The sequence below is a fragment of the Callithrix jacchus genome, chromosome 22 (genome assembly GCF_049354715.1).
Source record: "Callithrix jacchus isolate 240 chromosome 22, calJac240_pri, whole genome shotgun sequence".
In the NCBI taxonomy this organism is placed as follows: Eukaryota; Metazoa; Chordata; class Mammalia; order Primates; family Cebidae; genus Callithrix; species Callithrix jacchus.
In genome coordinates this window covers 3,432,140-3,455,644 of record NC_133523.1, presented here as the reverse complement: position 1 = coordinate 3,455,644, position 23,505 = coordinate 3,432,140, and the positions used below count along the sequence as shown (strand labels likewise).

Genomic DNA, 23,505 nt, shown 5'->3' with positions numbered 1-23,505 from the left:
ACACACATTAGAAATGTTGGCAGGGGCCGGGCACGGTGGCTCACGCCTGTAATCCCAGCACTTTGGGAGGCCAAGGGGGCGGATCACCTGAGGTCTGGAGTTTGAGACCAGCCTGGCCAACATGGTAAAACCCCATCTCTACTAAAAGCACAAAAAATTAGCCGGGTGTGGTGGTGGGTGCCTGTAATCCCAGCTACTTGGGAGGCTGAGGCAGGAGAATCGCTTGAACCTGTGGGGTGGACGTTGCTGTGAGCCGAGATCCTGCCATTGCACTCCAGCCTGAGGGAACAAGACTAAACTCTGTCTCAAACAAACAAACAAACAAAACTGCATTTGGCACCTAAGGGTCATCCCCAAAGCTGTGTCCATCGCTCATTCACTGTCACTCTCCACCCCTCCCCAACCCCGGGATTGGTGGCGGCGCCTGTAATCCCAGCCACTCGGGAGGCTGAGGCAGGAGAATCACAGTGCTTAGCCACGCTGCCTTAGACAGTCCTTCGTAGGACCTTGAAGAGTTCCATGTAATCAGTGAGATTCCCGTCTGTTTACCCGCGTTGAAGTTGTCTAGGAGAAAGTTCTAGAATCGAAGTTGCTGCTGAGGGCACACACATTAGAAATGTTGGCAGGGGCCGGGCACGGTGGCTCACGCCTGTAATCCCAGCACTTTGAGAGGCCAAGGTGGGTGGATCACGAGGTCAAGAGATCGAGACCATCCTGGTCAACATGGTGAAACCCCGTCTCTACTAAAAATACAAAAATTAGCTGGGCATGGTGGCGCGTGCCTGTAGTCCCAGCTACACAGGAGGCAGAGGTTGCATGAGCCAAGGTCACGCCACTGCACTCCAGCCTCGTGCCTGGTGACAGTGAGACTGTCTAAAAAAAAAAAAAAAGAAAGAAAGAAGTGTTGGCAGGTTACCTCCTGGGGATGAACCCACTGACAGCGGCCTCACACCTGGCCGTGTAAGGACCCCCTGCGTCCCCACCCCACTGCTGCCAGGCTGGCTTCACATTCATTAGAGGGGCCTGGCCATCTTTCTCAGATGTTTGTTTTCTTTTCCTTCGCCTGTTTTACAAGCTGACTGTGAATGCTTCGAGAAAAGCCTCATTTCCATAAATAAAAATGACAAAATATGTACTTCAAACACTACCAAAGAGTGGAAGATGCAAAGCAGGAGACCCTCCCCCATCTCACGCCCGGAAATAACTCAGAACCTGCTAAGATCGAAGCATCTGGCTTTGACTGCTGAATGACGGGTCTACAGTGGTGGAAGCCGCGTGGCACTAAGAGCTTGAGTTCTGCTGGGCTGCAGGGGCCTAGATCCTGGTGCTCAGAGGGAGAGAGCTGCTCCGGGCTTTGCTGCCTGGGCCCTACGTGCCGTGTGATCTTGAGCAGGTCAGAGGCCCCGCTCTGGGTGCATTAGTGGTGGGAGTCATGGATTAACAGCTGCTATGTCGAGAGGCTTCACACCACAGTGCCTTTGCTGTCAGTTTCCTGGGCTTGGCTGGGCTCAGCAGGTCGGTTCTTCCCTATCACTGCCGTCGGCCTGGGTCCCTTAAGCAGTGGCATCTGACTGGTGCTGGCATGCCCCGTGGCCTCCTGTCCCAGACCTCTATCCACGTCACTGCTGCCAGCCAGCCTGGCCCCAGCATCGTCCTGGTGGGATCCCAAGAGAGCAGAGGATGATGGGAGAACTCCCGTGGTGTCTCCTCTGCCTCATGTGGTTGGCCAAAGCAGGACTTGAGGCCCGCCCACTTTCAAGGGTAGGGATGTTGGCCCCACCCCCGGGAGGGAAGGGAACCTGGCAGGCAGCAGGTGTCCCCATCTGTGCCTGAGTCTCTGATCGTGTGCTGGTGATGTGTGTGGGGTGAGGGGGTGGCAGTGAGCTCCTCTGGATGCCTCTAATTATAAGGCAAAGAAGTGTTCATGCGTGACTGGTGTGGTGGCCGCCACAGCGCTGTGAGGGGAGGCTCTTCTCATCGTCCTGTCTTCGTTTTGAGGAATCTGGAGGTCTGGTGGTGGGAGAGGCCACTTCCCAGCCAGGAGGCTGCGGGCAGTGCTCCAGGCATTGAAGCATCTGCTCTGCCTCTCCTGTGCTGGGGGCTGCGTGTCAGGGGCCTCCAAAGTGGGGAGGTGTGGGACTGCCCAGGACGGGAAGGGGGAGCTCTGCTGTGTCCGGGCGGATCCCTGCTCTCCAGACACGGGCTTACCCCGGGGCCTCTGCACTGGCTGTGCCTCTGTCCGGGAGGCCCCTCTGCCCTTCCCCTGCTTGGCTTCCCCTCCCTCTTCTGTCATCCATGCAGTGCTGATGCAGCCTGGGGCCTGACTTCCTGGAATCAGGTGCGTTCAGCCCCTATGTTTGCTGTGTGATCTCAGGCAAGCGATCTGGTCTCTCTGAGCCTCAGTTTCCGCCTCTGGGAAACGGGAGTGGTAATGGTACCTGTGTCACAGGGTTGCTGGGAGGATTGCGTGACTAAGCCTTGGGGTTCTACGGTGCAGGCCCCGCTGCACACACCTGGCAAATGTGGGCTGCCTCGTCCCTGTCCAGCTCCTCCCTCACTCCAGCTGATCCAGGTTAGAGACAGGAAGCAGCCTGCGCCCCAGGCTCTTGACCCCGTCGAGCCCTGTTTCCCTCCTGAGCCGAGCCCTCTGCCCTGGACCCAGACCTCCAGGCTCGTGCTCTCTGCACTGTCGGGGGGAGGAAAGATGAGGTCGCTGCCGTGGCGGGGCTCATGGCCTCAGAGGAAGCAGATGTGGCGGATCAAAGGAGTAGAGGGAAGTAAACCAGGCAGGGGCAGAGTGCTTAGGGAGGACTCCCCTCGGGAGGCTTAGGGAGGACTCCTCTCGGGAGGCGAACTTTGATTCAGACCCCAGTGGTGGGTGGGAGAGTTCAGGCAGATGCCCTAGGGCAGGACCAAGCCCGGTGTGGCCAGAGGATAGGGAGGGAGAAGGAGGGAGGGAAGGAACAGAAGGAAGGGAGGTGTTCTCCATCCGAGCCTCTGTCCAGCAAGTGTTCATCGAGGCAACATCTGTGACCTCGCACAGTTTCTGAGTCAGGAGTCTAGGAGCGGTGTAGCTGGGTGGTCCTGGCGGTCTCTCATGAGGCTGTGGCAAAGTTGTCAGCCGGGGCTACCTTCTCTGAAGGTTCAACTGGGACTGGAGGAGCCACCTCCCAGGTGGCACCCTCGCCTTGCTGTTGGCGAGGCCTCAGCTGCACTGGCTACTTGGGTGACCTTACAACATGGCGTCTGGCTTCCCCAACAGTGAGTGACCCGAGGGCAGCGTCTGTTGTGACCCAGCCACAGAAGTCGCATGCGGTCGCTTTGGCCAGATTCTGTGGAACACACCGGCCAGCGCCAATACGTGGGGGAACCCACCAGGGCCTGGACATCAGGAGGCCGGTGGCTGTCAGAAGCCCGTTACTCACGAAGATCCCCCTCTCCTCATCTGTAGGCTGGGGGTGACTGGGGCCCTTGCCCCACAGGGCAGAAGTGAGGCATGAACGAGAGTTACCATTCAGCACACACCTGGCTCAGGGGCTGCTGGCACGTGGACACACCTAGATCACATTCCGGGAGCCAGGAGTGCTGGGGACCTGGGGTCCAGCCTGGCCCAGCCACCAATACCCTGTGGGGCCGGGCAGGTCCCTGGTCTCAGTCTTGGTGCGAAACAGAGCCAGCTCTGCCAGCCTTCAAGGGGAGGTGTCTGGAACCCCGCCCTGCCTGTCTGGGGAGCTTGCGCGAGTCTGGAAATGAGGCCTAGACTCTTAGTGGAGTGCTGAGGATAACAGGCACCCCGGGGCTGTCAGCCTTCAGAGCCCAAGGGCAGTGCTGGTGGGTAAAACCATGCGTGGAAGGGAAGCTGGGCAGGAGGCCTGGCACGAGGGGCCTGGGCAGGGCAGTCTCAGCGACCTTGTCCTCAGGTTTGACTCCAGTCTGCTGGTGGCTTCCAGGAGGAGGTCTGTGGCTGCCACCGCCAGCCCCCCCTTATTCTGACTGGTGTTGGTGACCCAGTTTCCATTGGGGGCCCCTGTAGTCCCCACTCAGGAGAGGGCGATGGCCCGGGCCCGGCAGTGCCACCTCTCCTGGGGATTTGAACAGGAATGTGCTTGTGGTCTGGGCAGGCCCTGGCCTGGGTCTTGGTCTGAACAGTTGGACAGAGGGGTCCTGGCTGCTCCCGTGACCCGGGCACCTGCTGGGGCTAGAGGCAAGTCACTGGGTCAGGGTCGCCAGGGAAAGCATCTGAGAGGCGGGAAACGGAGGCCTGTAGGCCCCAGGGTCCAGCTGGGCTTGAAGCCCACCACCCGGCCTCCCCTGTTCTGTCTGAGGGACCGGCTTTTCCTCAGAAGGGTGCAGTGGTAGGTCCTTCCGCCCTTGCTGGCCACAGCACGGTCCCTGGTACAACTGCTCCGTCCTACCTCTGCAGGGAAAGCAGCAGAGGGCAACATGCAAATGAAGGGGCGTGGCCTGCGCCAATCAAACTTTGTTTCTGAAAACCGGGCTGAGGTTGGTTAACAAAAGCCCTCCCCACGTGCACCTTTCTGCTTTTCTGAAAGCAGTGTGAGTTGGGATTCTATCTCTACGAAAGAATCCTAGTACTTCCTGTGTGAGCTTCAGTTTCCCCCTCTGCAGAAGGGACATAAGATGGGCATTGCTCAGGGCAGGTTGGGCCGGAAGGGCCGTGGCCTTGAGGACTTGCTGGGCATTCAGGCCCTGCCCTGAGGTTCAGCTCAGGCAGATGCCAGGGTGTGTGTCAGAGGAAGCTGTGAGCTTTGTTCCCGGGCCTCCTTCTCCCAAGTCTCCTGGTGTTTAACCATGCAGCCTTATCCACGCAGCCCTCCAGGCTTTCTTCTTCCACAGATGCTCCATGCCCAGCATTGGGTTGGCACAGGGCTCATGGAGAACCGGGGAGAGGCGGCCTTGCCCTGTGGAGCGAGGGAGAACCATATTAACCCCCTGCCCACCACAGGCAGGAGCACAGCACAGTGTGCTGGAGGGAGGGGGCAGGACTAGGACCACCTGGGTCTGGGGACAGGCGTGGGCAAATGTTCCTGAGAGGGCCATACCCTGAGGGCCATGCGCTCACCAAGCAGAGAGGAGGTGGGAGGTGCGGGTAGCAGCCACAGCAGATCCCAAGGCCCAAGGGTTTGAGGAAGCCTGAGCAGTCAGGGACCCTCTGAGGGGGTAGTGAGGCCATTAGGCCGGACTGCAGTCAAGGGCTATGGCCTGGGGGCAGGGGTGAGGCTGGGCAGAGCCAGGTTGACCCCAGGAGCACTGAGAGCCCTGAGAGTTTTGCAGCTAGCTGAGGAGGCAATGACTCCAGCCTGGAAAAGGCCCCGTGGCCCCTGCGAGGTGAGCGGCTGTTTGGGGCTGAATGGAAGCCGACCTACCTGCAGCACCTGAGCATCGAGGACGGGCATCCCACAGGGGAAGGTGCTTGCCATGTGGGTGGCCTGATGGCTGCCAGGGCCAGCACGTGGGGATGGTGAGCTGGGCCCGGCTGGGAGCTGAACTGCGGGTTCCTGTGCCCGTGTCCTGACACAGAGACAGGACACCCACTGCCAGCCCATCGAGGGCCCAGGGAGAAAGTGTGCAGGCAGGCCGGGGGCCAGGGCAGAGCAGAGCGCCCGCCCAGCAGTGTGACGTCAGCCGGGTTTGTGCCAGCAGCTCTGTCTGTTAGTAACCCAGGCTGAGGTGGGGACAGGTGTCCAGGTGTCTACAGCACCTGGGAGCACAGCCGGGGGGCCTGGCTCCATCAGGGGTCAGGAAATCCCTGGAAGTGATTAGGAGGAACCTCCTGGTTGCAGGACTCAGAAAGGCAGTCGTGAGCTGGTTGGGGCGACCCTGAGAGTCGGCCTCAGCAGCTCCCTCAATCCACAGGAGCCCGGGGTGTGAGGGGTCTCCAGGACCCCCTGCAGCTCACGTGGCATGGGAGGGCCCCGGGTCACTGGTGGGGGCGGTTTCACTCTCATTGGCCCTATTCCGTGTGCCTCGTGGAAATGAGCTCAGAGTCCTTGTGTCACGCGGGAGGTCAGTACCATTCCGACTCTGGACAGTTGGGGAAACTGAGGTCCAGAGAGGCTGAGGCTTGGCCATGTTAGGGTGGTTGTGGGCAGCCAGGCCAGGAAAAGAGCTCCCATGTGTCTCCTCAAGAACTGGCACTGTCCCATCTCTAAGGACATGGGGCTTCCTAGCGGTAAGAGGAAAGAGGGAAACAGCTCAGCAGTGAATAAGGAGATGTTCCTGCCGGTGCCGGGCCCTGCGCGTCTCGTGCTTCCTGGTGACTTGGGCTAGCCTGAGAGCATGGTGCTTTTCCTTTTCTGCTCTCTCCAACAGAAACGGTCTTACTCCATCACACGGGCGGAAATGCAGTGGCACCGTCATAGCTCGTTGCAGCCTCCAACTCTGAGGCTTAAGCAGTCCTCCCACCTCAGCCTCCCGAGTAGCCGGGACTAGAGGTGCGTGTCACCACGGCAGATAATTTTTTTAAGAGATGGGGTCTTGCTGTGTTTCTCGGGCTGGTCTGGAATTCCTAGGCTCAAGCAGCCTCCCACTTCAGCCTCCCAGTGTGCTGGGGTGACAGGCATGAGCCACTGCATCCGGCCCACAGAGCCTTTTTTTTTCTTCCGAGATGGAGTCTTGCCCTGTTGCCCAGGCTGGAGTGCAGTGGCGCGATCTCGGCTCACTGCAACCCCCGCCTCCTGCGTTCGAGCAATTCTGCCTCAGCCTCCTTCGTAGCTGGGATTACAGGCACGCGCCAGCACACCTGGCCAATTTTTGTATTTTTAGTAGACCTGGGGTTTCGCCATATTGGCCACACTGGTCTTGAACTCCTGACAGGTGATTCGCCCACCTCAGCCTCTCAAAGTGCTGGGATTACAGGTGAGTCACCTTCTGTTTGTTCCTCTCTGTGCTATTTGGGCAGTGGAGGGGATGGGTCAGAGCAGCATGCAGTGTGCGACAGGCCCTGCAATTGGGTTCGTGGACGTGTATTCGCACACAGCAGACTGATGGGGAGGGGACTCGCATTGGATCCCGGTGGGCTGAGGAGCCAGAGGACCGCACCCAGGATCCGGGCCTCCTTTGCTAAGCGGCCTCTGTCTAGCTGCTTCCCCTGGAGTTTATCTGAAAAATGTGCCTAAGCTGGGCTTCTCCTCCAGAAGCTGCCCTGGGGCTGCCGTTTGCCCTTCAAGCCCAGGCTAGAGTGACTTTCGCTGTCTTTGACGCCTCCGCTCACACAGCTGTGGAGCAGGTCCAGTGACAGTCGCCTCGGGGGGTTGGGAGGGCTGGAGACACAGCGTGCAGAGCACCAGCCCTCGCCGGGGATGTGTGTACGGACCGCAGCTTTAATCACAGGGAGCTCCAGCCGGAAGGCACAAGTGGGCCAGACGTGGTGGCTCACCCCTGTAATCCCAGCAGTTGGGTGAGCGGATCCGCTGAGGTCAGGGGTTCAAGACCAGCCTGGCCGACATGGTGAAACTACTAGAAATACAAAAATTAGCCGGGTGTGGTGGCACGTGCCTGTAATCCCAGCTCCTCGGGAGACTGAGGCAAGAGCATCGCTTGAACCGGGGAGGTGGAGGTTGCAGTGAGCCGAGATTGTGCCACTGCACTCCAGTCTGGGTGACAGACCAAGTGTCAGAAAAAAAAAAGACAAAACAGACGGGATGGCAGAGGCACACATGTTCTGTTCCCGAAACATTGTACTCACCTGCAGAATCCTATCAAGAACACCCTGTCCACTGCCATGCCTGTCCCACACACCTCTATACTGTGTCCGGGTTCTCGTGTGTGGGCGGTGGGGGGCTGCTACCACCCAGTCTCTAGAACACGGTCTCTGCCCCTTAGCACTGCTGACCTGTGGGACCTGATCCTTTTCTGGGGTGGGGTAGCCTTGGGCACTGCAGGGCGCTGAGCGATGTCACTGGCCTGCACCCACTCTTGCCAGGAGCACCCGTAGTCATGACAACCACAGATGGCCCCAGATATCACCCAGTGTACCCTGGAGGGCAAAGTCTCCCCTGGCGAGACCCCCATTTAGGTCACTCCCTCCGCCTTCAGGGCTACGCCCAGAGCCCATCCAGACATGTCCTGGCCTCCGCCTGATCTCCCCTGACCCTTTACAAAAGCTTGCTGACTCCTGACTGAGGGATAAACAGAAAAGGTTTTTTTTGACTTATGTAGTAACATACGGGTGTCTTTTATGTGATTTTGTGCTTTTCTAGGTGCTTAAAACCTTTTCTTGTTAGACATTATATTCAGACGGGTCAGGTGCAGTGACTGACGCCTGCAATCCCAGCACTTTGGGAGGCCGAGTTCAAGACCAGCCTGGCCGACATGGTGAAACCTTGCCTCTACTAAAAATACAAAAATTAGCCGAGAATAGTGGTGGGTGCCTTTAATCCCAGCTACTCGGGAGGCTGAGACAGGAGAATCTTTTGAACCTGGAAGGCGGAGGTTGCAGTGAGCCAGGATGGTGACATTGCACTCCAGCCTGGGCAACAGAGCAAGACACCTCAAAAGAAAAAAAAGGACAATTGTATTTGGACAGAGCCAGCTGCCTCAGTGGTGTCTTGTCCCCCAAAGCCCAGAGACACTTGCTGATGTGGGTTTGGATGAATGAATGAACAACCCACCGGACAGAATATCACACGACACCATTCACCGCACCAGGCGTCTCAGGATCAGAAAAGAGTGTGAATCCAGGGTGACAGGTGGCCCATAGTCACCTCAGGGTTGTTTTCCAGGCTTGATTGTGGGACTCCAGGCCACTGCCATGTCCCCCAAGGATGAGGCCCCAGCAGCCCGAGGGGCTTGGCTGTAGCCAGGGTGTTCTCACAGGGCCAGAGGGCAGGAGTGGGATCCCCCAAGCCCAGGCAGCGTCTCCCACAGCATTCGCCTCTTCATTTGCTGCAGAAGCTTTCTTGAGCACATACTGTGTCCCGGGCACGTTCTAGACTCCGGTTGCCTGCTCTGCCATGCTGTCTCCCATGTGTGCCCAGCCCAGCATGTCGAGCCACCGCCCAGGGCATCCCTTGGGCCCCTCCAACCCTGGGGGTCCTGACTGCTCTCAGCATGTCTGACCCAAGCCTGTGCCTCTTCCCGATGCCTCATCTTGGTAGCAGAGCCACTGTGCACCTGAGCCTGGATCCCAGGTCACATCCTCCCCAATGCTCCCCGACCACAGCTGAGGACCCCTCTAAATCTCCCAGATCCAGCCCAGCCCCCCGCCGCAACTCCATTCACCGGCTCTGCTGCGCCTCTACTGTGTGCTGGGCAACGGGTAGGTCTGGGAGAGCAGCTGTGAACAAGACACCAGGTCTCTGCTCACCAGAAGGAGCAAGATCACTCCCGACCATGACATGCACTGTGGGGAAACAGAACGAGATTCAGGGCGGGTAGGAAGGCGGCTGTGAGGACAGTCTCTAGGGAGGCGGGAGTCAAGCTGAGACCCAAACGGGAAGACAGGAGCCAGCCATGCAGGGACATAGGGGTAGCCCGGCAGTGTCCCCAAGGCAGGAGCACGCCCCTCAAAGGTTCGGTGCTGGGCGGGGAGCCTGGGCACAGGGCCCAGACGCTGGAGCTTGGGGCATCCTCTGTGAGCCGTGTGCCGACTTGGGTTCGTCAAGCAGAGTCCCCTCAAAAACCATGTTTCCCCAGAGCTTGAAAACACCTGTGTCCAAGGTCGAGACTCACCTTTCACTTGGGGTGCAGGGATTTTATTAAGAAAAATTTCAAAAAGCGATGAACGTTGAAAGAATTGGACAGTAAACCCACAGTTTACCACGTGGGTCCTGTGATTGAGAGGTGGCTCTATTCACTCCATCCCTTCAACCCCTGATCCCAGCATCCTGCCGTCCCTCCATCCCGCCATCCTGCCATCCTTCCATCCCTCCATCCCACCGTCCTGTTATCTCTCTGTCCCACCATCCCGCTATCCCCCAATCCTACCATCCCTCCATCCTGCATCCCTCTATCCCGCTTCCCTCCATCCTACATCCCTCCATCCCGCCATCTATCCATCACCACATCCCGCCATCCCGCTTCCCTCCATCCCACCATCCATCTATCCCCGCCATCCCACATCCCTCCATCCCGCATCCATCCATCCCACCATCCCGCCATTTCACCATCCCGCATCCCGCATCCCTCCATCCCGCATCCTTCCATCCCACATCCCTCCATCCCGCCATCCCTCCATCCCGTATCCCGCCATCCCTCCATCACGCATCCCTCCATACCGCCATCCCTCCATCCTGCCAACCCTCCATCCCGCCATCCCTCCGTCGTGTATCCCTCCATCCCGCCATCCCTCCATCCATCCATCCCGCTATCCCGCTATCCTGCCATTCCTCCATCCCGCCATCCCTCCATCCCGCATCCCGCCATCCCTCCATCCCTCCATCCTGCATCCTGCCATCCCTCTATCCCGCCATCCCTCCATCCAGCATCCCGCATCCCTCCATCCCGCCATCCCCCCATCCCGTATCCCGCCATCCCTCCATCACGCATCCCTCCATACTGCCATCCCTCCATCCTGCCAACCCTCCATCCCTCCATCGTGTATCCCTCCATCCCGCCATCCATCCATCCCACTATCACGCTATCCTGCCATCCCTCCATCCCGCCATCCCTCCATCCTGCATCCCGCATCCCTCCGTCCCGCATCCCGCCATCCCTCCTCCCGCCATCCCTCTATCCCGGCATCCCTCTATCCCGCCATCCCTCCATCCCGCATACCTCCATCCTGCATCACTCCATCCAGCATCCCGCATCCGCCATCCCTCCATCCCGTATCCCTCCATCCCTCCATCACGCATCCCTCCATCCCGCCATCCCTCCATCGTGTATCCCTCCATCCCGCCATCCCTGCATCCCGCCATCCTGCCATCCCTCCATCCCGCCATCCCTCCATCCATCCCGCCATCCCTCCATCGATCCATCCCGCCATCGCGCCGTCCCTCCGTCCCGCATCCCGCCATCCCGCCATCCCTCCATACCGCATCCTGCCATCCCGCCATCCCTCCATCCCGCCATCCCTCCATCCCGCATCCCGCCATCCCTCCATCCTGCATCCCGCCATCCCTCCATCCCGCATCCCTCCATCCCGCATCCCGCCATCCCTCCATCCCTCCATCCCGCCGTCCCTCCATCCCGCATCTCGCCATCCTGCCATCCCTCCATCCCGCATCCCGCCATCCCTCCATCCCGCATCCCGCCATCCCTCCATCCCGCATCCCGCCATCCCTCCATCCTGCATCCCTCCATCCCACATCCCGCCATCCCGCCGTCCCCCCATCCCGCCATCCCGCCATCCCGCATCCCGCCATCCCTCCATCCCGCATCCTGCCATCCCGCATCCCGCCATCCCTCCATCCCGCCATCCCACCATCCCTCCATCCCGCATCCCTCCATCCCACCATCCCTCCATCCCGCCATCCCGCCATCCCTCCATCCCGCATCCTGCCATCCCTCCATCCTTCCATCCCACCATCCCTCCGTCCCGCATCCCGCCGTCCCTTCATCCTTTCATCCCGCCATCCCTCCGTCCCTCTTAGCCAGCTTGTGTTTTGGAAGCATTTCAGAGTTGCAGACCTCAGTACCGCCACCTGTCAACACTTGATACGATTTGGCATTTGACCTAGACTTGTTTCTTAAGGTGCTTTTGGAAATGGTAACTGCTGCATTCAGCGATTAACTCCGGATGTTTCCCGTCTTCGGACTGGAGGTCAAAGTCTGGGCTAAGGCAAAAACACCAAAGTTCTGTTTGTATTTTTCTCTTGACCCAGGATCTCACTGTTGCCTGGACTGGAGTGCGGTGGTGCGATCATAGCTCACTGCACCTTCCACTTCTGGGCTCAGGCGGTCCTACCGCCTTGGCCTCCCGAGTGGCTGGGACCACAGGCACACACCACTGTGCCCAGCTAACTTCATCTTCTGTAGAGGCAGGATAGTGCTTTATTGCCCAGGCTGGTCTTCTACTCCAGGCGTCAAGCGATCTTCCCACCTCAGCCTCCTGAGGAGCTGGAAATACAGGTGTGCACCCCCACACCTGGCTATTTTTTTTTTTGAGACAGTCTCGCTTTGTCACCCAGGCTGGAGTGCGATGGCGCGATCTCGGCTCACTGTAACCTCCGCTTCCCAGGTTCAAGCAATTTTCCTGCCTCAGCCTCCCGAGGAGCTGGGATTACAGGCACGCACCACCACACCCGGCTAATTTTTGTATTTTTAGTAGAGATGGGGTTTCACCATGTTGCCCAGGCTGGTCTCAAACTCCTAGGCTCAAGCAGTCCTCCTGCCTCAGCTTCCCAGAGTGCTGGGATTATAGGCAAGAGGCACCACGCCTGGTGTTACGTTTCTCTTTCGAGTAAAAGCAGTCTCTCTTCCTCTCCTTTTTTTTCTTTGTTGGCAGTATTTTGGAAGGCCATGAAATTCATGTTGAATTTTGTTGAAGGTTTTTCTGGATCCGGGGATAGGATTGCAGAGATTTTCACCATTGACTGTGGATAACTTCCCAAGTTTCTCCAAATCCGATTCCCCTCCTGTAAAACAGCGATCATGAATTAGGCGGCTGCTGGAACAGGTGCTCGCGGGCGCCTCTGGCCATGCACCGTGGGGGAGCGGGCCACAGGGAACAGGTGCTCATAGGCGCCTCTGGCCATGCGCCGTTGGGGAGCGGGCCACGGGGAACAGGTGCTCACGGGCGCCTCTGGCCATGCGCCGTGGGGGAGCGGGCCATGGGGAACAGGTGCTCACGGGTGCCTCTGGCCATGCGCCGTGGGGGAGTGGGCCGTGGGGGAGCGGGCCACGGGGAACAGGTGCTCACAGGCGCCTCTGGCCATGTGCCGTGGGGGAGCGGGCTGTGGGGGATAAAGGCAGAGGCGTGTGCTGGGCCAGGGGTGATGGCAAGTGATGATGTGGCCTTTTATTTCTAGAGCTACCTGTTTTTCGAGAGACCCAGGTTTTTCTCTAAAGCTTTCTGATTCCTAAAGTTGACCAAAGCCACACGCTGCAGGGCTCAGAACCAAGCCCATGCGGGCCACTCCCCGGGGTGTGCTGGGAGCGGTGGGTGCCAGGGGCTGCATATATGCCATGTGACATGGTGACTCTCTGGGCGTGGGGCTCAGGTGCCTGAGTTCACGGCTCTCATCACTTCCCAGTGGGGACTGTCGGTCAGATGCTGCCCGTCCCTAAAGAGGGACGCCAGCACCTACCTTGCCAGGACTGTATGAGGTTAGAGACAAGCGGGTGGGAGGCCTGGCCACACACGTTCTCTTCAGCGGTGTCAGAATCCTTCCACCTCTCCTGGCCTCGGTTTCCCGTGTGTCAGAGGAAGCTGTCGGGCATGGCTGCCTTGTCGGGCTGGGGGGATTCTGCGTGGGGAAGAGCTCGTCGGCACCTGGTGCAGATATTTGCCATTGCAGCTGTGCCTGACACCTCACCCAGGGGCGTAACCTCAGGGGCTGGTGCAGCGCGTCATCACCTGAGGTCATCCTGCCCCTCCCCCGGGGACTCTGGGCCATGTCTGGAGATATCTATGGTTGTTACAACTGGGGCTTCCCCAGGTGGGTGAAGGCCAGGGACGCCGCTCAGTACCCTGCAATGCCCAGGATGGCCCCAGCCCAGAGAAGGATCCAGTCCTAATGTCCATAGGGCTGAGGCGGAGATCCTGGTTTGTATGGGCTTCGGGGTGCCTAGAGGCCCCCAAACTGTTTTCCTGTTGGTACGGTCATATCGAGAGAGAAGAGGCCTGGCCGGGTGCGGTGGCTCACGCCTGTAATCCCAGCACTTTGGGAGGCCGAAGTGGGTAGATCATGAGGTCAGGAGTTTGAGACCAGCCTGGCCAAATTGTGAAACCTCATCTTTACTGAAAATATAAAAATTAGCTGGGCGTGGTGGCACGTGCCTATAATCCCAGCTCCTCGGGAGGCTGAGGCGGGAGAATCACTTGAACCTCAGAGGTGGAGGTTGCAGTGAGCCGAGATTGTGCTGTTGCACTGCAGCCTGGGCACAGAGTGAGAGTGCATCTTGTTGGGGGAAAAAAGAGAAGAGGCCTGAGGCAGGATCGGTCCGTGTGACCAGGGATAGGACTGTCCATCCTGGCCCATGCCAGGGAGGAACAGAGGCTGAGGGGCAGCACCAGTGACCAGCTGCGTGGTTCTGTGGATGCTGAGCCAGCCTTTCAGACCTTGGTGCTGATGTTTACCACGTTTTATAGAGGTCTTGGTCCACGAGGGAGAGAAAAGAAAGGGTGAGCTCAGTCCTTCAGCACAGACGGTTTGAGAAGCCCCAGGCTGCCCTTCTGGCCAAGCGTTGACCTAGTCCCCTGACCTCCTTTAGAGACCAGCAAACTGAGGCCCTGCAGGATGGCAGAGTTTGGAGAGGGCTCCAGCTGGTGTCTGTCACTGTACAATGCTTTTGCAGCTAAAGGGATCTGTTTCTTCATTTTGCTTTTCTGGGACATAATTCACCTGCCACAAAACTCCCCTTTTGAAGTGGCTGCAATTGAGTAAATTCTCTTCGGCGTATTCACAGGGTTGTGAATTCTAGCACATTTCCGTCATCCCTGTGCGCGTCACCTGTCACTCTCATCCCTCCCCAGCCCCGGCGCCCACGCATCCCGTCCCTGTCTCTTTGGATCAGCCTGTCCTGGACATTTCATAGAAATGGGGTCACATACTGTGTGGCCTTTTGTGTCTGGCGTCTCTCACTGAGCGTGACGTCCTCAAGGGGCATCTGTGTTGGAGCCTTGCTCCTTTTCTTGGCTGAACAATGCATCATACAGATTATTAATGCCCCTTCGAATTCGAGAAATCCAAGTAAGAAAGGAATTGCAGACCGTGGCTCCTTCTGTTACAAACAAGGCCACGGGTAGCAGTCGAGGTGTTTGTTTGAGAAGCGCTGTCAGCATGGAAGTGTGATGCCTGTTTCCGTTAGCTGTTGCCGCGTAACAAACCATCCCAAGACGGAGGCTTCAAGCAACTGTGTGTCTGCTGGCGATTCTGTTATTTGGGTTGGGTTCAGCCGGGCGGTTCTTCTGCAGGTCACACCTGGGGTTGGTCCCACGGCTGTGGTTGGCAGTGGCAGGAGATTCAAGCTAGTCCTGCCCTGGACTGTCAGCCCTCAGCTGGGATGGCTGGGGCAGCCGAGGCCACCTGACCTCTCTGCAAGGAGCTGGCCTCTTAACCTTCAAAGGCCCATGTTCCCAGAGATGCAGTCAGAAGTGCCAGCCTTCCTCATACCCATGTCATCCGTTGCATCCCATTCCGCTGGTCAGAGCAAGTCACAGCACTGCCAAGTGTCACAGCCGTCTGTGGCCAGCCACAGAAGCACTTTCTGCAGTTTCCCGAGAGGATTGTCGCATGGACTGCCTCGGCCACCTGGTCCTGGTCTGAACCTCACCAGAGCTGAGGGTCGGCCCTGTCCACTCTGGTCCCCAACCCAGCCTGTGCCGTGGAGTGCTGCTGCCCAGCCTGGCCTTCATGGCAGGTCCCTCAAGGGCCTGTGGTCCCCATGGTTAGAGGCCTGTTCTAGCAGATGAGGACTGAGCGTCAGCTCTGGCCCGGGGTTGCTTCCTGCTTGCGGGTCTGCAGGACCCTGTGCCTCGGCGTCCTCACGCACTGAGTTGCTGTGTCACGGTGAGCCCACACCTGTCCTTTTGCGCCTAGCAGTGGCCCTCTGGGCAGCAGCCCCACCCAGGGGCACAGAGCAGTGAACAGCTGGGTGCCAAGGTGGCCATGTGGCCCGTGCTGGGTGCAGAGGTGGTTGTGTGGCCCCATGCCAGGTGCAGAGGTGACTGTAGCCCGGTGCAGAGGTGGCCGTATGTCAGGTGCAGCGGTGTCCTTGTGGCCGTATGTCGGGTGCAGAGGTGGCCTTGTGGCCATGTGGCCATGTGTTGGGTGCAGAGGTGTCCGTGTGGCCTCATGGAGAGTGGCAGTGCCTCAAGGGTTCGTGCTGGCTTTAGCCACACTTTGCAGGCAAAGAGACCGAGGCTGAGAGAGAAGACCTGGCACGCAGGGAGGCGCAGGTGGCTGGTGAGATCCCCGTGCAGCAAGCACTCAGCACCGAGTGCCGAAGGCCCGGGGTGCTGCCAGGTCCTGTGACGGGGCCGGGAGAGGGGCCCTCAGCCCGGCCAGAGCAAACCGCTCAGAGACGTGCAGGACCCATCTGAGGCCACATAGTGGGTGGCTGCAGCAGAGGCTGGCGTGGAGGCCCAGGGGCCTTGCTGCCCCTCAGGAGTGGGGAGCGGGAGAGATGAAACCCTGGCTACCCCCTACCCTGGCCAACGCATCCGAGGTGCCCCTGCCCGCCTGTCCCCACTGGCAGCCGTGGGCTGAGGGGCCCACCTTCTGGCTCCACAGCTCAGCTCGCCTTTCTTCCCCCGACTATTTTTAAAACCTAATTTCCTCGAAAACGAGGTGGCTCATTCAGCAGATAATCAGTCACGTCTCAGGCTAAGCAGCGCTCAGCGTCACGGCGGCCCTGATGGAGGTCACGGCAGGCTCCGTGCCCGGGGTGGGCCTCACAGGAAGCAGGGATGGAGCGAAGATGGTGCCTAGCTGCCCACGCCCAGGCTGGGCGGTGGCTCCAAGACTCTGCCTCCTCCCCGTCCCCTCTTCTCCACGGGATACTCTGCTCTGGCCTCTCCTTGTCGACCCCTCCTGTCTGCCCTGGGAGCACTGCATTTTCCCCAGGTCCCCCAACCCAGTGCCTCCCCCTCCCCTTCCTGCCCTGCCCCTGCCTCTGCCCCTGCCTGGGGCTTCAGTCTGGTCCCTTAACCCCCCAGGCCCCCAGTGCACAGACGTTCCCAGCAGGGCCCAAGCGGGCCACCCCTCTCCTCTCCCCATTGTCAGCCGGCTCAGGCAAGTCTGGCAGATAAAGACGTGGAGCCAAGGAGAGAAACTGAGGCAGGGGGCCCAGACACAACACTGGTGACCGTGAGGTTCCTGGTGAGGTCGGCAGAGCCGGGTCAGGAGGGCCTCACTGCCTTCCCTTGGCCCCAGGCCAGTAGGGAGCCTGGGACAGTCTGGGCAGGGCGGACCCAGGGCGCCTTCCTCCACCCAAGCGCCGTGACTGCCCAGCACCCTGGCCACTGAGGAAAACAGCCGAGTCACTCCAGTGGGCATGAGGGGCTCAGAGGGGCGGTTTCGGGACTCGAGTCAGGACTGAGGCGGCCCGATGAGGTCTGGAATGGCCACCGTGCCCGCCGCTGGCTTCCTGCCCTCTCCTTTCCTTCCCCCACACCCTGGACGAAAAACCGTGAATTGTTCTGCTCCAAGCATCACGTCAGCCTCCAGCACCTTCCGCCCCCCAGCCCAGAATGGCCCTTGTGGCCTGTCAGAGACCGGCCCTGTCCTCAGAAGGACAGAGAGGCAGCTCCCCAGTCCCCTCACTCATTCCACCCCCGACCCGCCCCCTCCCTCCAGCCCCTGCAGTGAGCAGGTTGGTCCACAGACCCCTCCAGGCCCCCCACCCCCTCGTGCCTACTCAGCCCTGCAGGACTCCCAGGTGGCCCGAGGGGGGGACCCTTCTACTGTTCCAGCTGCCTCGAGAAGTACCCCTCCCACCCAGGGCTGGATCCTCACTGGAGAGTCGGGGAGGGCCTGGGCTGCCCAGAGTCCCAGGGACTGGGGGGCGCAGAGCAGCAGGCCGTGAACAGGCATTAGTTCTGGCCCGGTCTGGAGGCCCGGAGCCCAGCTCCTGGTGTGGGCAGAGCTGCGCCCTCCAGCTGGGGAGAAGCTCTCTCCACGCCTCCCTGCCCCTGCTGCCTCCGGGCATCCTTGGTTTCTGGGCCTGGAGGAGTGGTTCCCACCATGCCTCCATCCCCAGGCGTCTTGGTCTCTCCATGGGGCTTCTTATAAGGACAGCAGCCACCAGGGATCTAGGCCCCGCCCCACTCCAGCTCGACCTCATCTTACCCAATGACGTCAGCACTCTTTCTAAATAAGGTTGCCTGCTGAGGTTCTTTGAGGGATGTGAATGTGGGGGCACACTGTCCAGTCTGGAGCCCCCAGGCAGGCATGGGGACTGACTGTGGCCATGGGCCTTACCCGCCTCTCGGTTGTAGCCCCCTCCCCCACCCCATGGCCTGTGCCTGCCCCCAGGCCTGACCCCGCAGAGTTTGCCACCCTGTACCTTCACTGTGTCTCTGGCAGTTCCCACCCAAGTGCAGAGCAAAGCCGTGGCCCCACCCAGCTGTGTTCAGCTGGCTTTAGTGCCCGCGGGGACGTGTTTCAGACAGCAGGGCAGTCACTGGGGACGCGCATGTGGGTCTCCTGTGCACCCACCGAGAGCAGCGCAGTGCCCATGGGGGCCAAGGCGCTGGCAGGGCTGAGAGGACGGGGCGTCAGCGACCCAGGCCGGGGTTTGACTTTGCCTCTGCTTCTGTGTGACCTGGGATGGGCCAGCCCCTCCCACTGTGCATCACCTTCCCAGTCTTAAAACAGGGACCCCCTCCCTCTCTGCGCTCTCCGCTGACTCTAAGGGCTTGGCTTGGAAAGACTTCTTGTCGCTTGGGAAAGTTCTCTGTCCCGTCTCCCTAGTCCGCATCCAGCCAGGCCTCCAGCCTTTCAGACTCCGCACCCACCTCCTCACCTGTCTCCACCTCCCTGAGCCTCACCCGGTTGGCCCCTCATGGGTCCTGGGCTCCCCTGCTCACCTCGGCTGACCTGGAAGCCAGGGCCCCACCAGTTCCAGCTCACTGCTGGCCAGAGGGTCGCGCCCCGGGAGCAGGGCACGCCGGCTTCTAATAAGCCCATGTGAGGGCCTGCCCCCGCGCCCCGCCTGGAAGACTTGTCAGCCTCACCTCCTGACCCTCAGCCTCCTCTAGGAAGGGAGAATGGAGTGAGAAGAGACTGGCATCACTGCGTTACTGAAAAGAATTTGTGTCCATGCCCTGGGCCCCGGGTGGTGCCAGCATCGGAATCTCACAGGGAGTCGCTCCCCTTCGCCGGCTGCCTTCACGTGAGCCTGGGGGATGCTGTGTAACCCGTGCAGCAGCTGCCTCAGCCCCTCGTGACTTTTGGGCCGCCGCCTCCCGCTCCCCACCGCATCTTTGTTCTGTACCGAGCCCAGACCCGACCTGTCAGGAAGCCTCCCTTGCTGATCCACACCCCGCCTGTCGCCCTACATCAAGCACCTGGCCCTGCGCCCACTTCTGCTGACTCTGAGCCCCTTGAGGGTGAAACCGGGTCTGGCCCGGTCCCACGTGGTGGGCTCCAGGGCGGGCATCCGACCTCAGAATGGGGCCGCACCAGGCTAAAGTCAAGCTGTGGGACAGGGCTGGGCCCACCAGAGGCTGCAGGGAAGAATTTCCATGTCCGCCTCTCCCAGCACCTAGGGGCGCCTGCGCCTGTCTGTCCGTTGGCCCAGGGCCCGTCCTACCCCTTCACAGCCACCTCACAGCCCCTTCCAGTCTCTCTCTGACTCTCCCCTCCCTCTCGTGAGGGCCCTGTGAGGACATCGGGGCCCAGGTCCCCGAGGATCACCCCCCACCCGTCTCAGGGCCCTTATCACAGCTGTAGAGTCTGTTTCACGATCAAGGCAGGCGAGTCCTGGGGGCGCGTGTTCTGCCCCCCACAACTCTGAGCAGAGGACCCTCCGTGGAAGCCCACCGTCCAGACGAGTACCCCAGGGCCCCGCTGCCAGAAGCCAGGGTTAGGGACATGGTCCTGGGTCCCAGGTGCCGAGTTTCGCCTGCCCCTCATCCCAGCCTCCTCAAGTGGAGGGAGGCACTCCCAGCTCAAACAGGACCTGGGCGGTGGCTCAACCCAGCAGGCCCGCATCCTCTCTGGGGCTTTGTCCTGCACCCCGCTGCAGGCACTGACTGGAGGCTGTGGGCCCAGGAGCCAGGGCAGGGCTGGGTGCTCCTCACAGTCTCCTTATCCTTCCACAAATCTCTCCCTGGAGACGGGCAGGTTGGGCGCCAGCCCTGGGGACCCCTAGCCGGCTCCCACTGACTGCAGCCTCTCGGGGGGCTGGGCCCTCCGCAACTCCAGCCTGTTCTCGCCCCCTGTCCCGAGCTGGCACCTGATTTCCCCATGACTGAGCTTCTCCTGGCGCCTGCCTCGGGGAAGTGGGGCTTGGTCAGTTCAGAGCTGCTCGGTCAGTGACTGCTCAGAACCTGATGTGTGGGTGTGAAAGGGTCAGAGCAGGGGAGCTTTGCTCCCCACTTGCCCTCTCCTCCAGCCAGGTCCAAGCTCCAAGCCCTCTGGTGGGTGCCGAGCCTGGGTGTCACCAGCCGCTCACCTCCCTGAGGCTGCAAAGCCTCTCCCCTGCTCTAGGTCCCAGCGGCCCCCAGCCTCATCACATCCCTCCCAGCGCACTCAGTCTGCATCTTCCCCGACTGTGTACCCTTGAGACAGGCCCCACGCCTGGAGTTACACACTCCAGGCCTGGGGGGCCAGGAGGTGGGCCGGGGGCTGGGCCCTGGGGTCCCAGGGGTCACCAGGCCCGATCTGATATCTGGCTTTTCTCTTCTGCAGGTTTGGCTCAGAAGAAGGCAGCCCCGACAGAGGTGAGTATCTGGAGGGAACGAAGGGCTTGGGGTCCCCACCCTGACCCGCTTTCTCCCTACCTACAGAGAAGCTGGGTGGCCTGGGGGGCTCCCTGCACCTCTCAGGCCCCGGACGCCATCCAGTGTCCACAGGCAGATGGACACGGGGTCCACGCCAACCATGTCTTGAGTAGTCAGGGTGAAATTCCAAGATGGAGGAGTGCCCTGCGTCTGAGGGGCCGCGCCCCAAGTGGCGGGGGTGCTGGTCAGGGCTGCAGGGGCGGGAAGGGCTTCTCTGGGTTCCAGGCCATGTGGGGCCAGGACTCTGGGGGATGTGTGGGCGGGGGAGAGAGCAGCTCTCGCAGGGGGACGGAGGAGCAGACTGGAGGGTCAGATGCTGCCCAGAGGGCGATGCTCGAGGCTACCAGCTCCACCCATGCCCTCAGCGTCTGTGTATGCACGGCCCCTTCCCCATCTTGTCATTGCTGCCTGTCTCCTCTGGTGATCTCTGCACAGTGGCCCTGCCTTAGCAGCTTCTGCTAGCTCCGTGGCCTTCTTCCCAGCCCGTTTGCTTGGGTGGTGTGGGCCGTTCCCCGAGGGCGCCCTAGCTGCTGCGTCTCCCCGTCTCCCCACATGCAGCCCGAAGGGTACCTGTTCACAAGTCCGGTTCCCAGGAACGGTCCCCAGGGCACTTGTCCTGCCTGGGCTGCCCTTGGGCCCTGCATCCATACCCTGAGCCATTCAGACTTTGTCTACCTGGCCTGGGACCCTGGAATCCTTCCTCGGAGTACCCCCCTCTCACCTGGGGGCATCAGGGAGGGCGACACAGGTGGCCGGATGTGTTCCTAGGGAGAGCCTGCCCCCTGGCGGCTGCCCGGGAGAATGCACAGAACACGGCTGAGCAGCATCAGCTGCCAGGGGCGGGCAAGGCAGGGGTCAGGGCTACTGGATCATCCCTGGGGCCGATGGCGGTGGGATGGGGTCTGGCCGAGGGGAGCAGTGTGGGTGCTGGCCGGTGTAGGGCCCCTGGGCTCTCCGAGGAAACACAGTGGCTCTCCTTAAGTGTTGGTGCCTGGCAGGGCCGTTCTCCCTGGCTGGCCTCTGTGTCCCTTCAGACTCCCACGGCCCCTCCTCACGTCCTCCCTCGAGGGCAGAAGGCTGAGGCCTCCGGGGTAGGCGACTCACGCCATCTGCTGAGATGCCTGTGCTGCCTGGCAGCCTGCAGGAGCCGGCCTGACCCTGACCATCTCCCTCAGGGGCCAGATGCTCTTCTCGGTCTTCCGGCCTAGGGGACTCACTAGGCTGTCCTGTCCCCGGGGGACACTGGGTGGTGGGACATCTGTGGTTGTCACAGCTGGGGGGTTCTCCCGACATGGAGCAGGTGGAGGCCAGGGATGCTGCTCAGCACCCTGCAGTGTGAGGGCAGCCCCACCCCAGAGAGCAGTCTGGCCCCAGTGTCTACAGCATCTGGGGGAGGCCCTGAAGTTAGGGGCTGGGGCTGCCCAGTCCTCCTGCCCTCTGGAGGAGCCAGAGGTCTCCCCATCGGAGTGAGCGCCTCTGGGTGTCCAGCATGGGTCACTGAGGGGCCCCAGCCAGCCCGTTAGGTGCCTGCAAGTGAGGTGTCTCCTGCTGCGCCCCAGAGTTGCCCGGACCTGCCCCTGCCCTTCGCGCCTCTGCTGGGCCCAGCAACTAAACGCTTTCTTCCCAGGGTTTCGGAGCAAGCCCTGCTCCAGTGGGGGTGCTCCTCATGAAGTTAATGCTTCCTGCTTCCTCTGCCCAGGCCCTGTCCATGACGGCACAGCCGGGCCCTGGCCACGGGAAGAAGTTGGGCCATCGAGGTGTGGACGCATCCGGTGAAACCACCTACAAGAAGGTTCCTTGGCTCCCCTTAGCTGGCCGGGGGCAGGAGGGGGCGGGAGGGGGTGGAGGGAGGCTTCCCACGGGTACCACCATCCCGACACACAGCAGGGCCTGCACAGGGACAGGCTCTAGAGTCCTCAGACTTGGGCGAGGCCCCAGTGTTTGCTGTCCTTGCCCGGCCGCTGGGCGGTGTGCTTTGTGGCTCGGCCTGGCTGCAACCCCTACCTGGCTGTAGTCTCGGAAACCTTGGCAGTGCCTAGGCTCTCAGCCCTGGTGAGGGAGAGGGGTTATGGGCTCTGCCACCACCTCATGGTGGATGGGACGCTTGGGGGTGGCCTGGCTCATGCCGTGTTGGCAGGAAGCTGACCCCCCCTCTGTTCCCACCCACACCTAGGTCCTGTCTGTTTAAAAAACGCGCTTTACTGAGATGTGATTCACACACTGTAAAATTCGCCCTTTAAAGTGTTCAGTGCATGACTTTTAGTACATTCGCAGAGTTGTGCAGCCGTCACCTCCAATTCTAGAACATTCCGTCAGCTCAAATAGCAGCCCTGTCCCCATTAGCAGTCACTCCCCATCCCCCACTCCCAGCCCCAGCACGCACGCATCCGTTTCCCGCCTCTGTGGATGGGCCTGTCCCAGACCTTTCGTAGAAGTGGAATCACACTCTGTGTGGCTTTCTGCGTCTGGAGTCTCACTGAGCATGGCGTCCTCAGGGTTCAGTGGCTCTGGGCCCACGTCAGAGCCTCACTCCTGTCCAAGGCCGAGTTGTGTTCTGGCGCCTGCGGCCCGTGCTGCGCCTGCCCTTTGCTGCGTCTTGGCCGCTGGGGTGGTTAACACGCCTGGCTGTTGTGGGTTGTGCTGCTGAGGACACGTGTGTGCGTCTGTGTGGATACGTGTGTTGGTCGGTCTTGGGCAGACACCCAGGAGTGGAATTGCCAAGGCACCTGTAACTCCGTGTGTCCCTTTGAGAACCTCCCAGACGGCCTCCACAGCAGCTGCCCCGATTTCCAGTCCCGGCAGCGCTGCCCGAGGTCCCGGCGTCCCCACATCCTCGCCAGCACTTGGGGTTGCTGTCTCTGATTCTCGTGGCTGTGAGGCAGTGTCTCCTCGTGGTGTTCGTGTGTTTGTAGAGACAGGGTTTCGCCATGTTG

General features: G+C 60.6%; 1 protein-coding gene across 6 annotated transcripts in view; it reads left to right on the top strand.

Moving 5' to 3' along the window:
• The window catches only part of PIP5K1C (phosphatidylinositol-4-phosphate 5-kinase type 1 gamma), an 81,865-nt gene that overhangs the window by 21,231 nt on the left and 37,129 nt on the right, over window positions 1-23,505 (top strand). For 4 of the 6 annotated variants that reach the window (XM_035287141.3, XM_035287140.3, XM_035287139.3 and 1 more), the window contains exons 2-3: window positions 20,481-20,512; window positions 22,272-22,364. In XM_035287141.3, coding sequence (XP_035143032.2) covers window positions 20,481-20,512; window positions 22,272-22,364 — 125 coding nt within the window. The remainder of the gene's footprint in view (window positions 1-20,480; window positions 20,513-22,271; window positions 22,365-23,505) is intronic. The other 2 variants (XM_078361533.1, XM_035287142.3) reach the window with 1 other exon arrangement.